This window comes from Arachis ipaensis, chromosome B1 (genome assembly GCF_059453495.1).
Source record: "Arachis ipaensis isolate K30076 ecotype BB chromosome B1, ASM5945349v1, whole genome shotgun sequence".
Classification (NCBI taxonomy): domain Eukaryota; kingdom Viridiplantae; phylum Streptophyta; class Magnoliopsida; order Fabales; family Fabaceae; genus Arachis; species Arachis ipaensis.
Genome location: NC_142436.1, coordinates 54,767,984 through 54,782,565, shown reverse-complemented (window position 1 = coordinate 54,782,565; position 14,582 = coordinate 54,767,984). Strand labels below are relative to the sequence as shown.

General features: G+C 38.5%; 1 protein-coding gene across 1 annotated transcript; it reads right to left on the bottom strand.

Annotated features, from left to right (window-relative positions):
* Positions 1-3,312: 3,312 nt before the first annotated feature.
* On the bottom strand, positions 3,313-7,876 carry LOC107630221 (uncharacterized). The gene is made up of 7 exons (XM_088501449.1): positions 7,705-7,876; positions 7,534-7,620; positions 7,388-7,451; positions 4,283-4,337; positions 3,868-3,930; positions 3,566-3,605; positions 3,313-3,350 (listed from the first exon to the last, which is right to left on the bottom strand). Exons 1-7 carry the CDS (start codon positions 7,874-7,876, stop codon positions 3,313-3,315), a joined length of 519 nt encoding a protein of 172 aa, XP_088357575.1.
* Positions 7,877-14,582: the final 6,706 nt, after the last annotated feature.

The following is a 14,582-nucleotide window of genomic DNA, read 5'->3' as shown; positions in this document are numbered from 1 at the left end:
TTTAGCAGATAAATAGCAGAATATCGAGAAGCAGTAGACAGAAGAAACAGATAAATAGAGAAAATAGAAAGCAAAACACAAACAAAAGAATACAAGAAAACAAAACACAGACACAGAGAATAGAATGAAAACAAAGAAAGCATACATTCAAACAACAATCATAACAGAGGAAATGCGCAACCAAGTATGATGCATGTCTGTCCTATGCAGGCCATGAGCTCACGTGTCAGTTTACACCCTGCAGCCCAACATTACCTAGGAACTAGTCCTAGATATGGCTTATTTTCTGTAGATGAACTTCGGCCTACAGAAATAGCACTCCTGTAAGTGAACTTCGGCTTACAGGAATAGTCTAAACACAACACAACAGCTTTCTATAGGTGAACTTCGGCCTATAGAAATAACACCTCTGTAAGTGAACTTCGGCTTACAGAAATGGTTTAATCACAACAACTTTCTGTAGGTGAACTTCGGCCTACAGAAATAGCACCTCTGTAAGTGAACTTCGGCTTACAGAAATAGCGCCCCTGTAAGTGAACTTCGGCTTACAGGTATCACAACTCTCTGTAGGTGAACTTCGGCCTACAGGAGCAACACCCTGAGATACACAATTGATATTCACTGCAGGTGAACTTCGGCCTACAGGAATAACAACTTACTGTAGGTGAACTTGGGCCTACAGGACCTCTAGGGCCAATAGAAAAGCATCAGATGAACATATAATAGAATATCATGCCACAAGGCTTAACTCTTTATCTTTATACTCTTCTCTTCTATTCTCTTTGTTATATTACTCTTTTCTCATTATCATCATTCAATATCATTCTCATTGTTCATCATTACTTTCACATTCTTATGCAGTACTTCTTTCTTTCTCTGTTCAATCATACTATACAAACTTTACAGCTTTTACTTTTACAATATCTTGGCTCAAACCATTTCTCTTTATCATATTACTCTTTTCACTTTGTCTTTTTACTCTGCTTTGATTACTCTTTTCTTTGTATCTCTTTACTTTTCTCTGGTTACTCTGTTCTCTGTGTTTTCTTTACTCTGCTCTGATTTCTCTGTTTAACGTATGTATTTAAAGCTTATGTAAATTTCGGTATGAATAGTTAGTCCGTCCCAAGTATAGGTTCATTAAGTCTATACTGAAACAGTTTAACTTTTCATATAATACCTAACCCTAGTCGCGACTCAAGTACTAACTAAGTTGCCCTAGTTCGTTTACTAGTCTTTGTCTGTTTTTCTGTCATTAAAACTTTACAGACTTTTTCTTCGATTTTTTTTTATCTTTTCTTCAACTTTTTATCTTTTATTTATCTTTGCCTCACTAATATATTTTTACCACTCCCTAAGTGTTTTATGAAGGTAATTATGAGATTCTGTGCTTAAAGTTGTCTTTCTAAAGCTTTTATAGAAAACTGCCTTTTCTGCATTATTTTATTATTTTTATTAAAATATTATTTTTAATTAAATATTATTATTTAATATTTTATTATTATTTATTATTTTATCATTAAATTTTCGAAAATTACCCCTTTTTAACTTTTAACCTTTAAAATTCACTTTTTACCACCCGTAACTTTTAATATTTCTACTTTTACCACCCTAACTTTCAGAAATTACAAAATAACCCCTCAAACACCAAAATATTTACTTCCTTGCCCTTTTCAAGATCTAAAAGGTGTTCTTCATTGTTCTTCACCACACTCAAAGTGTTCTTCATGTTCTTCGTAAATTCTTCAGATTCTTTCTCTGTTTTTACCCGTTTTCAGTCTTTTCAGCAACCGATTTTTACCAAAATTCAAAATAAAATTGCAGCCACTAAAACCCCATCTTTTCTACATGATTTTAACACAAATTGAACCCCAATTTAAGGTCTAGGGTTCGTTTTTCCAGCAGCCATGAAGAACACAAATTCAAAGTTGAATATCATCAAATTTTATCAAATTTTCACCAAAATTTCAACAAGAATTACTCATATAAACAATCAATTTCAAGCATAACCAAACCATATCATAATCATACAACTCAAACACAATCAATCAAGATTAAATTCGTCAATCCCTACCTTGATTTGCTGCTCCAAATTCGGTTAGACTTTCAAGTGGTCCTTAAGCACTTTTTCCTCCTAAAACACATCAAGAACAACTTTAAATCCACAAACTCTCAACTGACCAAATCTCCCTCAGCATGTTAGGAAGAGATATCTCACCTTAGACTTGCTGAAAATTAATGTTTCTTGTCCCTCAAGTCAAGTTAAGCATGATTCCTAAGGAAGAACATCAAGAAAACACATGTTTTGCATGGTTTTCCTTGAAAACCGAATTTAAATGGGAAAGGGACAGCCATCTAACCTTATTTCCAGCCTTGATAAGTTACATGGTTATGTAGAGGAAGAAGAGAGGATCATTTTGGTGAAATCGGAGTTTTGATTTGAGTTTTAGTTCAGAAGAAATCAAGATTTGAAGATTAAGTGTTCATGAAGTTTTCTCTCTTTTCTCTCCTTTCAATTTCGGCCAAAATGATGAAATGAGACAGCCTTGGAGGTCTTGGGGCTGTAAGGTGAGTTGTGATTGGTTGGATTGGAGGTGGATTAAAATAATATTAAAATATCTCAGGTGTACAACTACTAAAACTAGATGTATCGGAACACTTGTAAAAACATCTCTAAAAATTATTTTCTGAGCTACTAGCATAAATGACACTAGTAACATATTTATTATGAGAATAGAACATGAATAATGAGGCCTTAGCATTGCTAAAGTCACCAGAGAGTGCTGGTGCTAAGCTGCACCAGTAAACCGTAAACCCGGTTAAACCGATTTTCTGTTTTTAAATAAAACAGACCAGGTAACCTTATAATATCATTCAAGCATTTTCTAATACTAATATAATGATAATATTATACTATTATCTCTCTCCTCTCATAAATCGAGTCTGGTTTGTCAAACTGAGACTATTTACGAAAAACCGAATCAAAACCCCTAACCGATACGGTTCAAAAACTAGGTTCTTCGTGACCACGTTATCGAGCTTGCCTCGGAAAAGGTTCTAGCTTAAGGATGACATAATGATAATGAGGATTGAGATGCTTGATGATATAACAGAGGTGCTCCCTTTACTGATCTTTCAGAGAAATCCGTGTATTCAGAAATGATCTCGCGTACTCGAAAATTAGGGTTGTTACATAAGGCAAAAGCATGTAAACATACCATATGAAGATACTACCAATTTGCAGCTGCTGCCGACTTGACTCGGGAGAAATTTGCAGCTGCCGATGTGTCTTGGGACATTTTTCTGAATTACTCATGACATTACTCTAGGACATTTTTCTGAATGTTTCACTGCATAGAATTAAAGGAAGCCTGTAAGTATGCTGTATTCATATTCCATAAATTGGAAATATCAGTACAGAGCTACAAAGTAATAATCTACATAAACTAATTCTCTCATGTGCCAATTGCTTAATGAAGACGTATAAATAATTGTAAAAGTAAAAGATAAATATAAAAAAAACCAAACCAAAGCACAGAGGAATTTCAAGTTGAATCTGTCTTACCGTGATACCCAACACATAGGACTCCATCTTTCAGGACAAACTGCAAAAGCAACAAAAGCCCGCAAAAATAAAATTGAAACAAAATGGATAACTCAGTACTAGTTGATTTTATGCTAATGGATAAAACCAAAAGAACTTATAGTCATATATAGAATAGTAGATATTTTTTTCTGTTATGAACCGTCCATTATGTGTAATCATGCTATATATGACCAAAAGCATATGCTTAGGTAATATAATAATAAACCACATAACTGAAATGAACACTAATAAAATAATAGTACAGCAGCAAGAAGCATCACCTGATTCCAGGTAGTTTGAATGGATAATCTGGAAGAAATTTGATCTTTCCATGGTAATATCCACTTAAAAATAGGACAACGGAAAAAAAACTGTAAATACCACAGCATTGATACATGAATTCCCAATATGGCAATTTGGCAACAACTAAGTCTTGTATCCCTAGTGGGATCGGGTGATATTATCATGTTTATATTCAAATGCTAATGAGTTCATAGATTGGAATATTTCAAATGACAAAAGACAAAAAGTACTAAAATATTTGAGATACTAATGTTCAACTATTGCTATATTAACAAACCTGCAAAAGGCTTTCCTTCAATTCCCTCCAACACATAATCTGAGTTTTCAAAATCAATGCCCAGACAAAAAGGAAAAAAAAGATTGCAAAGAGTTAACATTATAAAATAAGCTTACGCCACTCAAGAATATCATTTGGTGAGGGACAAGCCACAACATGGGAAACAGGCTCCTGCAAATTCAAAATCAAATTAAGCACCATCCAATTGACATTCTTTTAAAATCTGTCATCTGTTTATCATTTCTTTTCAAACAAAAAATTCCACGTGAATTGAGTGAAATTTTAACCAACTTTAATTTGTTTATAACACCTCAAAATAGCTGAGAATCACAGCTTCAAAACAACTCAATTTTTAAAAAGTTAAATGAGTGAAATTTAACCAACTTTAATTTGTTTATAACAGTAACAATGCATTCTAATACTTGTTATTAATTTGATCACATTCTCAGCATCCAAAAAAATTATAATAAATTAGCTAAAAAGGTTAGTAATGACAAAAACTTTGGAAGCAGCAAATGATCTACAACTGATGGATACTAATAAACATATAACTGATTTCTATAACTGAAAGTTCAATAATGAATCTAGAGTCATGACAAAGCCAAACTTTCTAATCAATGCACAGTCACGGTATTATTAGCTAGCTAGAACATGTTCACATGTGATATATATATATATCATCAACTAAAGTGGCCAGACCCAAATATATAACATAATTCAAAAGAATATTAATGGCAAATGATTACCATTTTTCCATGCTATATAAATTTCTTTAATAAGAAGATATATTTCCCTTTTAAAACTAATCTCAAAACTCAAAAGAAATATATCGTGGCTGTATATGTGTATATTTATTTTGGTACATAGTGAACAAAACTAAACTTGAAAGTCTTAAATAATAGATTAAAAGTAATATTAACTTTTTTTCTATACCAACAATGTAGACAAGTTAAATGGCAAATCCACCTAAGTTTCATAATCAAAATAAAAATGTAATAATTATGGACAAGGATTATCTCAAATACTTTCCATTTTAAATCAATAATTTTCTGATTGTTATTGCATTGGCACCCTTGGGGAGTTGCACCTTTGAGGTTATATATAGACTTCTAGTTATCTTTTTTATCTTATTACAAATATAGATAAATATAAGGTATATTTTAAGGTGTCTAGCTATTACTGCCATGCCTAACACAAATACAAAAAATAGATCCCACCTTAAAAAGTAAACCCAACAGTATTGATTAGCCACTTTTAGACAATTTCGACACACATTTTAAAGACATGAGAGAATTTTTCTAGTTATAATTACTAGCTAAGGCATTTTCTTTTGGGTCTAGTATGCCTAAGGTTATAATGCCTACCACCAGTATGGCTTTGATCCTTTAACAGAAAATAAAAAGGAATTGTTGTTTGAATTTACTATGATAAAAAATGAGATATATACTTCCTTCAAAGAGGGGAGACACTGAAGATGGAATGCAGCTGCAAAGGTGAACTTGCTCTTGCTCACAAAGACTGTGCCATTAAATGGTTCACTATCAAGGGCAACAAGACCTGTGATGTTTGTAAGGAGTTGGTTAGGAACCTTTCTGTCACCCTCTTACGCATCCGAAATGTTCAAACTCAGAATAATCCTGGAGCAAGCTCTCAGCACCATGATTATTACAGGCATGTCTAGTTTCTTTTGTTTGATGCCATGATAAAAAAAATTCAGATGTGAAAAAGATAGCATACAAGCTCGTAAGAGTAGGGGGCAAAGTGAATGGAATGGGCCCTCCAATGTGGTTGTTGCTAAGATCACTGCACAAGAAATAGAAAGTTTAATTTCTAGTTCAAACAATTACACAATTGGTGCTTAAGAAGTACTAAACTCTCTCGATTAATCAAACAGAACAATGTTTAACATGCCACTCATCAGTAGATTGATACAATAGATATAGAAAAGATAAAGAACAAATCTGCATCAAATTGATTCAAACAAAACTAGGGGAACAGAAAACTTAGTCTCCACCAATGGGTAATTTCTTGGGGGTTGTCAATCTCCAAACAAAAATCCAACAAGAGATGCAAGATCAGACCCTATAGAATAAGTGTCTTACTCAAATTCACATAGTTTATTAAGCACCTGATAGAAGTGTTCGCGCTTTGATACCACATCACATGAAGTAAGTTTTTCTGCTGAAGAAAAGAAGACAAACTGAGCATCATTAAAATGAAAAAATCAGGGAGAGGAACAAACATAAAATAGGAAGAGTAAGTAACAAAAACAAACCTAGATTGGAGAATTCCCAACTGAGAATGTCAAGGCCCAACCTAGGAAGAGTAAATAGGATATATTAGAGAAACAGATGAGACCTGTGTGCAAATGTCAAGATTAGTTTCAAACTGAACTCCAAGCTCAGAAGAAAAGGAACTCATTGGCAATAGAGTCCTAAAATACCCAAATCAAGAAGATAGTGATTAGTGAACCAACACCTTTGCAATCTTTAGCCCTCATATTTTGGGTGTTGCATCAATTAATCAATTAAGAACACAAATAGCATAGTCCACCTCATTTTAGCAAAGGGACTTAAAAAGTTAACACATTTTCTCTACTTTTCATTCATGGTTCCAAATGAAGCAAGTGATGAGACTGCTCAATCACCAAGATATATGAATATATGCTATCAGATACTTATTAAGAACAGAAAATAAAAAAAAAAACTTAGCAAAAGAAGAAACTTAGAAGGAAAATGAAAAAAAATTCTGAGATATTTTTATCAAGTCGCAGTTTTGTTATGGCCAATGGATAATGAAGGACAAAGATAAAGTAAACACATCTTATTAGTTTGTTTCTCCGTGTGGACCACGTTTTTCTTCCTATTTCATAAATTACTTAACCCTATTTGAATTAGCTTCTGAATTTCCACCCAAAAAAAAAATTAAAATAGAAATTGTGTTCACAAAAATTTAGAGCCTAGCTCATAATATATGAAGTGAATTGAATTCCTTGTTTTGGAACAAAACGATGGAGATAGATTTAATTTGCAATGAGAATGTAACAATTCTCATGTACAAGCTCAAAGAACTGAATTTAAATTCTCGCGTGAATTCAATTCCAGGATATTAAATATGATACCCATGCAAACCACAGAATTGGAATTAGAATTCTAACTCTAACTCTTGAAGGAATTAAATAGCATAATATATATAAACCCTAATCTTTGCATATTGTGCACCTGTTGCTACCGCCGCTCATCCATCTGCGAGACCCTTTCTTCTCCATTGTGAGTAGTTTTTTCCCTTGAAAATCACAATCAGCATAATCACAATAAGTGAAAGGCATGAAGAAGGTAGAACAGAAACAGAGAAATAAGTACCAAACCATTTCGCGATGAATCTCTGACCAAAGATGCCGTCGAACATTTTGGTAGATCTGATTTACTGGCGCGACTCAGTGAGCAAGCATTCTCTATTTTTTCCTACTAGATCGTAAACTAGATCTAAAAGCATGAAGTGAGAGGAAAAATCAAAAGAAGAAGATAAAATAGATTACCTATTGGAAGTGACAGAGAAGGCGCAACCAGATCGCAGAGCTTGTTGAAGGCAGCAACAATGACATTGTTTGCAGCGGCGACGCCGGCGGGAGATGAGCTGCAATCGGTGGCAGTAAAGAGATGTATGAGAGAGGTGGAAGATGAACGGCGACAAGAAATTAGGTTTGTCATTCACATCACTCTTCCGATTCATCACCTCCTCAGTTTAAAACACAAAAAGGGTAAAAAATAGGAAAATGACTGCAAAAAAAAAATTGAACATTACGACGGTGATTAAAACTGCCAATGCAGTTTTATGGACAGGCCATAATATTATTGCCATTTTAATCAATATTTTTTGTAGTGTAAGGGGTTCGACTTTGAGGAAGGGGTTTGTTTAATAAGAAAATGTTTTGGGGCTTTGAATACCTGATGAGTTTTGTAGATTAATGCAAATGGATTAATGCCTGTGATGTGAATGATTTTCTGTTGAGATTGATATGTTGTGTTGTTATCGAATTGGTTGATTTCTGGATTTTTGGATGAAATGAATTGAATCTTTGGATTTAGGTTTTCTTTGATTTAAATCAATAATGATTGGTCTTAAATGACAGATTTGAAAACATTGACTTGAAACGTTGGTTTTGTTGAGTTGAAGTTGAAAAGGGGGGACCTGTGATGGGTGGCAAACTCCAGTTTTTAGGGGATGTGCTGTCAAAATTTTTCTAAGAATTTGGAGTTGATTTGGTTAAGATTTTGAAAATGGATGTTCTGAGGGATTTCAAAGAAAATTGGATTTCTATGATTTGGTTAAGTTGCGATTTTAACTTATTCGGTTTTTCATAATACCGACAAGAGATTTTTGCTAACTAGTCAAAGACTTTAAAACAGTAATTTAAATATAAATTCAAGGGTTTGGGAATAGGAGTGTGAGTTTGAAGGTTATGCTTGAGATTGACAGTGATTGTGATGATGAAGGATGATGGTAGGCGAGTTTAATACTATTGAATATGAGATTGAGAATGAGATCGAATATGAGATTGAGAATGAGATTGAATACGAGATTGAGAATGAGATCGATGATGAGGTTGATTATGATTATGAAATGATATTGAATATTGTTCATACCCTGGGTCGAGCTGTCCGACCCGGGATGTTTAGCGACATGGCGACCGACCTCTTCAGGTCCGACTATCCAATCTCTTCTTAAAGAGATCGGCCGAATCAACAGGAAAGCCCAATAAAGGGCCCGAACAGAAGAACACGACCCAAATCCAAAGGCAGTCCAAGCCTATAGAGATAAAGGCGGTTCCACGGAAGATAAGCTGACCTCAACAAAAGATAAGATAAGATAAGATAACTAACTTATCTTATCCAAAGAAGGTCACATCTCACTACTATAAATACACGGGAGCACCCAGGTATAACTCATACTCTGATTCTACATAAAACCTGCTTAATACCCGTGCTAACTTAAGCATCGGAGTCTCTTGCAGGTACCCCCCACCCTCCGGTGACCAAGGATCAGAAGTGTAGCCAATCCAACAAGTCGGACACAACAGCTCCGGACGCCACCAGCCAGCCGGACACGTCATCTCCGACCAGAACAGAAGATCTCGACCGAGATCGACCTACAGTTTCAGGTAACCTTCGGAACATTGGCACCGTTGCCGGAGAACCTGGAAGTCATCCCATCACCATGGCGGACGGCCATGACAATGACCACGATTCAGACCTAGAAAACAGAACGCCGCACAAGAATGCGGACACTACATTGAAGGATGCTCCGGAATCCAACGGAGACAAAAACTCATCAAACCCGGGAGCAATAGAAGTGCTTCAAGATCGCTTAAAGCAACTTGAGAAAGAAACCCAACAACAACGAGAGATCAGAAAGGATCTGCAAAGAGAGGTACATCGACATCGAGAATTGGAAGAAAAACTACAGCAATTAGAAGCCGATCTCAAATCAAAAGCTCCTCGGATCGCTCCTGAGGAAAGTTCACGCAAAGAACAAGACCCATTTACCAGGGAAATCATGAAAACCAAAATTCCAAAAGACTTCAAGCTCCCGGATATGATTTTGTATGATGGCACCACAGATCCCAACCATCATCTTAGCAATTTCAGAAGCAGAATGTACCTCACCGACGCCTCAGATGCCGTTCACTGCAAAGCTTTTCCAACAACTCCACGAAGACAGCAATCAGATGGTTCGACAACCTACCTCCAAAGTCCATCTCAAACTTTGATGACCTGGCCAAAAGGTTCCTGGCCAGATTCTCCATCCAGAAAGATAAGGCCAAACACGCCCCCAGTTTACTAGGGATCAAGCAAAGAGAACGGGAGAACCTCCGCAACTACATGGAGAGATTCAACAAAACATGCATGGACATACAAAGCTTACCAAAAGAGGCCGCCATCATGGGACTCATCAATGGCCTACGAGAGGGACCTTTTAGCCAATCTATATCAAAGAAGTACCCCACATCCTTAGACGAAGTACAGGAGCGAGCAGAAAAATACATCAACATGGAAGAGAATGCTCGGCTGGGAGAAACCTCAAAATCCGGGGCCTCCTACCGAGACAAAGACAAGGAATCCAAAAGGAAAGAAGATTGACAAGGGGAGAAAATCAAAAAATACCATAACTACACTCCTCTCAGAGTATCCTTGGTCGATGTATACAAAGAGGTCTGCCATACGGAGAAAATTCCCCAGCACGGCCACTCAAAGGCAAAAGAGGAGGAGGAAACCGGAAGGAATATTGTGAATACCACCGAGTTCGAGGGCACTCCACCAACGAGTGCTTTGACTTAAAAAATATCATAGAAAAATTGGTGAGAGAAGGAAGATTAGATCGCTTTCTGGCTACCCGAGATGATGACCAAAGAAAGAGACGAAGGGACGAACATGACGGACGAGCTGAGCGATCACCTCGGACACCAGAAAGACACGTCCACATGATACACGGGGGATTCGCAGGAGGCGGGATCTCCAAATCATCCCGAAAAAGATATCTCAAAGAAGTATATCATGTCGAGGGAAAGGAGGAAGAACCCGACATCCTTGCGATAACATTCACTAAAGATGAGGCATCCGGCATCATCTCGGGACACGACGACCCCATGGTCATCACTATCATACTGGAAAATGCCAACCTACACCGCACATTAGTAGACCAAGGGAGTTCTGCCGACATCTTATTCAAAACAGCCTTCGACAAACTCGGCCTAGACAAAAAAGAGCTTAGAGCATACCCAAATAGTCTGTTTGGACTAGGAGATACCCCGGTACAACCACTGGGATACGTATCGCTACATACAACCTTCGGAAAAGGGAACCAATCCAGGACCCTCAAAATAGACTACATTGTGGTCGACGTAAGTTCAGCCTACAATGCCCTAATAGGTCGGACAACACTCAATCAACTCGGCGCAATAGTCTCAACTCCACATCTATGCATGAAATTCCCAACTACAGAAGGGATAGCCACGGTAAAAGCAGATCAAAAGATGGCACGCCGCTGTTATAACGAAAGTCTAAACCTCAGAGGCAGAGGAGAAGAGTTTCATACAATTGAGCTTGGCGGAATTCAGCAACAAGAAGAACTCCGTCCGCAGCCGGAAGGCGAGATAAAGAAGGTTCAAATCGGAGATACCTCGGATAAAACAACTAATATCGGAACAATCCTAAGATGAGACTCAAAAGAATTACTGATACAATTCTTACGCGATAATGTCGATCTCTTCGCATGGAAAGCCGCAGATATGCCAGGTATAGACCCCAAGCTAATGTGCCACAAGTTGGCGGTCTATCTGGGATCTCGACCGGTGCAGCAGAAACGAAGAAAATTTGGGCCAGAGCGATCCCAAGCGGTGGAAGAGCAAGTACAGGCACTACTGGAGGCAGGATTCATAAGAGAAGTCAAGTATCCATTATGGCTAGCCAACGTCGTCTTAGTGAAATAATCAAATGGGAAGTGGCGAATGTGTACCGATTACACAGATCTCAACAAAGCCTGCCCAAAAGATCCTTACCCACTCCCAAGTATCGACGCTCTGGTAGATGCTTCCTCCGGATATAGATACCTCTCGTTTATGGATGCATAATCGGGATACAACCAAATCCCCATGTATCCACCAGATCAAGAAAAGACCTCATTTTTAACGCCAAAAGCAAATTACTGCTACATCGTAATGCCCTTCGGTCTCAAGAACGCAGGAGCTACTTATCAAAGGCTGATGAATAAAGTCTTCTCAGACCACATTGGAAAGATAATGGAAGTCTATGTGGACGACATGTTGATAAAGACACAAAGCGAGGATACATTATTGTCCGACCTGGCTCAAGTGTTCGACACCATAAGGAAGCACGACATGCGACTTTATCTGGCAAAATGCACCTTTGCGGTAGAAGCAAGCAAATTCCTAGGTTTCATGTTCACACAAAGAGGAATTGAAGCAAACCCGGATAAATGCCAAGCCATACTCAACATGAAGAGCCCGACCTGTGTCAAAGAAGTGCAGCAACTCAACGGGAGATTGGCCGCCCTATCCAGATTCTTAGCAGGGGCAGCGATAAGATCTCTCCCCTTCTATGCTACTTTAAGGAAGGGAAAACAGTTCGAATGGACGACAGAATGCGAAAAAGCCTTCCAAGACTTCAAGGAGTTATTAGGACGACCGCCTATCTTATCTCGACCACGAGAAGGAGAACCACTCGTACTATATCTCGTAGTAGGAAGCCGGGCAATAGCCTCAGCACTAGTCAGAGAAGACGAAAGTGAGCAACAACCCGTCTACTTCATTAGCAAAGCACTACAGGGATCCGAGCTAAACTACCAGAAAATAGAAAAGTTTGCATATACCCTCATTCTAACATCTCGACGACTTCGCCCGTACTTCCAGGCTCACACCATTAAGGTTCGAACCAACTAGCCCATAAAAGGAATATTGCAGAAAACAGATTTAGCAGGCAGAATTTTACAATGGGCAGTCAAGTTATCAGAATTTGACCTCTAATATGAAGCTCGGACGGCCATTAAATCACAGTACCTAGCCGATTTTATCGCAGAATTCACAGATACCTTGGAGACCCCCACAGAATAGAATCTCTACGTGGACGGTTCTTCAAATAAGACTGGAAGCGGCACAGGCATGATAATAGAAAGCAACCAAGGAACCCAAGTTGAGCTCTCCCTCAAGTTCGGATTCCCGGCCTCAAACAACCAAGCGGAATATGAAGCGTTATTAGCCGGTTTGAAGCTGGCTACAGAGGTTGGAGCTAAAAAACTCAACATTTACAGCGATTCACAAGTAGTCACCTCACAGATAACAGGGAGCTATCAAGCCAAAGATCCCACCATGAAAAAGTACTTGGATAAAACCAAGGAACAGCTCGGACAACTCGGGGAATATAAAATCTACCACATACCCCGCGAGCAAAATGCCCGAGCTGACGCACTCTCAAAACTAGCCAGCACCAAACCAGGGGGCAACAATAGAAGCCTCATCCAGGAAATGCTACAGAACCAGTCAATATCGGAAGCAGAAAAAATCTTAGCCATCACAAGTCAGGACCAAGGATGGATGACCCCCATAATTAACTACCTCAAAGCAGAGACGCTCCCCACAGAGGAAAAAGAGGCGAAAAGATTAAAAAGGGAGGCACAGTACTACACTATTATAAACAACATCCTGTACAAAAGAAGGATCTCAATACCACTACTTAAATGCGTGCCGACCAAAGGAAGTGTTAGAAGAAGTACACGGCGGTATGTGTGGCAATCATCTCGGAGCACGAGCTCTTGCCAAAAAAGTACTTCGAGCGGGATTTTATTGGCCAACCCTACAAAAGGAAGCTATAGAATTTGTAAACACATGTCCACCATGTCAAAAACATGCCAACTTCCACATCGTCCCGCCAGAAGAGCTCATCAGTGTAACCTCGCCCTGGCCATTTGCAAAATGGGGACTTGATCTTCTCGGACCCTTTCCCCGGGGATCAGGACAAGTAAAATTCCTCATAGTCGGAGTAGACTATTTTACAAAATGGATTGAGGCAAAGCCCCTAGCCAGCGCCACCGCTCAAAGAAGTCAGAAATTCCTATACAGGAACATTGTCACGAGGTTCGGGATTCCATACTCCATAACCACAGACAATGGCACTCAATTCACAGACGCAGGCTTCAGGAGACTAGTAGCCGACTTAAATATAAAGCACTATTTCACCTCCGTCGAACACCCTCAAGCCAATGGACAGGCCGAAACTGCCAACAAAGTCATATTGGCAGGGCTAAAACGGAGACTACAAGATGCAAAGGGAGCTTGGGCTGAAGAACTTCCGCAAGTCCTATGGGCATATCGAACGATGCCACACTCCACGACAAATGAATCACCCTTTCGACTAGCATACGGAGTGGAGGCAATGATCCCAGTAGAGATCGAGGAAGGGTCACCTAGAGTAGTCCACTACAATGAAAAGGCCAACTCTCAACTTCAGAAGGAAGAACTCGACCTACTACCTGAAATTCAGGAAAGGGCTCGGATCAGGGAAAAAGCACTAAAACGTCGAATGGCTTCCAGATATAATCAAAAGGTAGTACCAAGAAGTTTCACAGAGAATGACCTCATCCTAATCCGAAATGATATTGGAACAACTCGACCAGGAGAAGGAAAGTTGGCAGCAAATTGGAAAGGACCCTACCGAGTTGTAAAAGTACTCGGAAAGGGCTACTACAGACTGTCCGAACTCGATGGACGAGAGCTCCCCAGATCATGGCACGCCTGCAACCTAAGAAAGTACTACAGCTAGAAAAGTAAAAGATCTCACCATTAGATGCACTCTTTTTCCTGAAAAGGTTTTTTAATGAGGCACCAAGTTGAGACTCAAACAC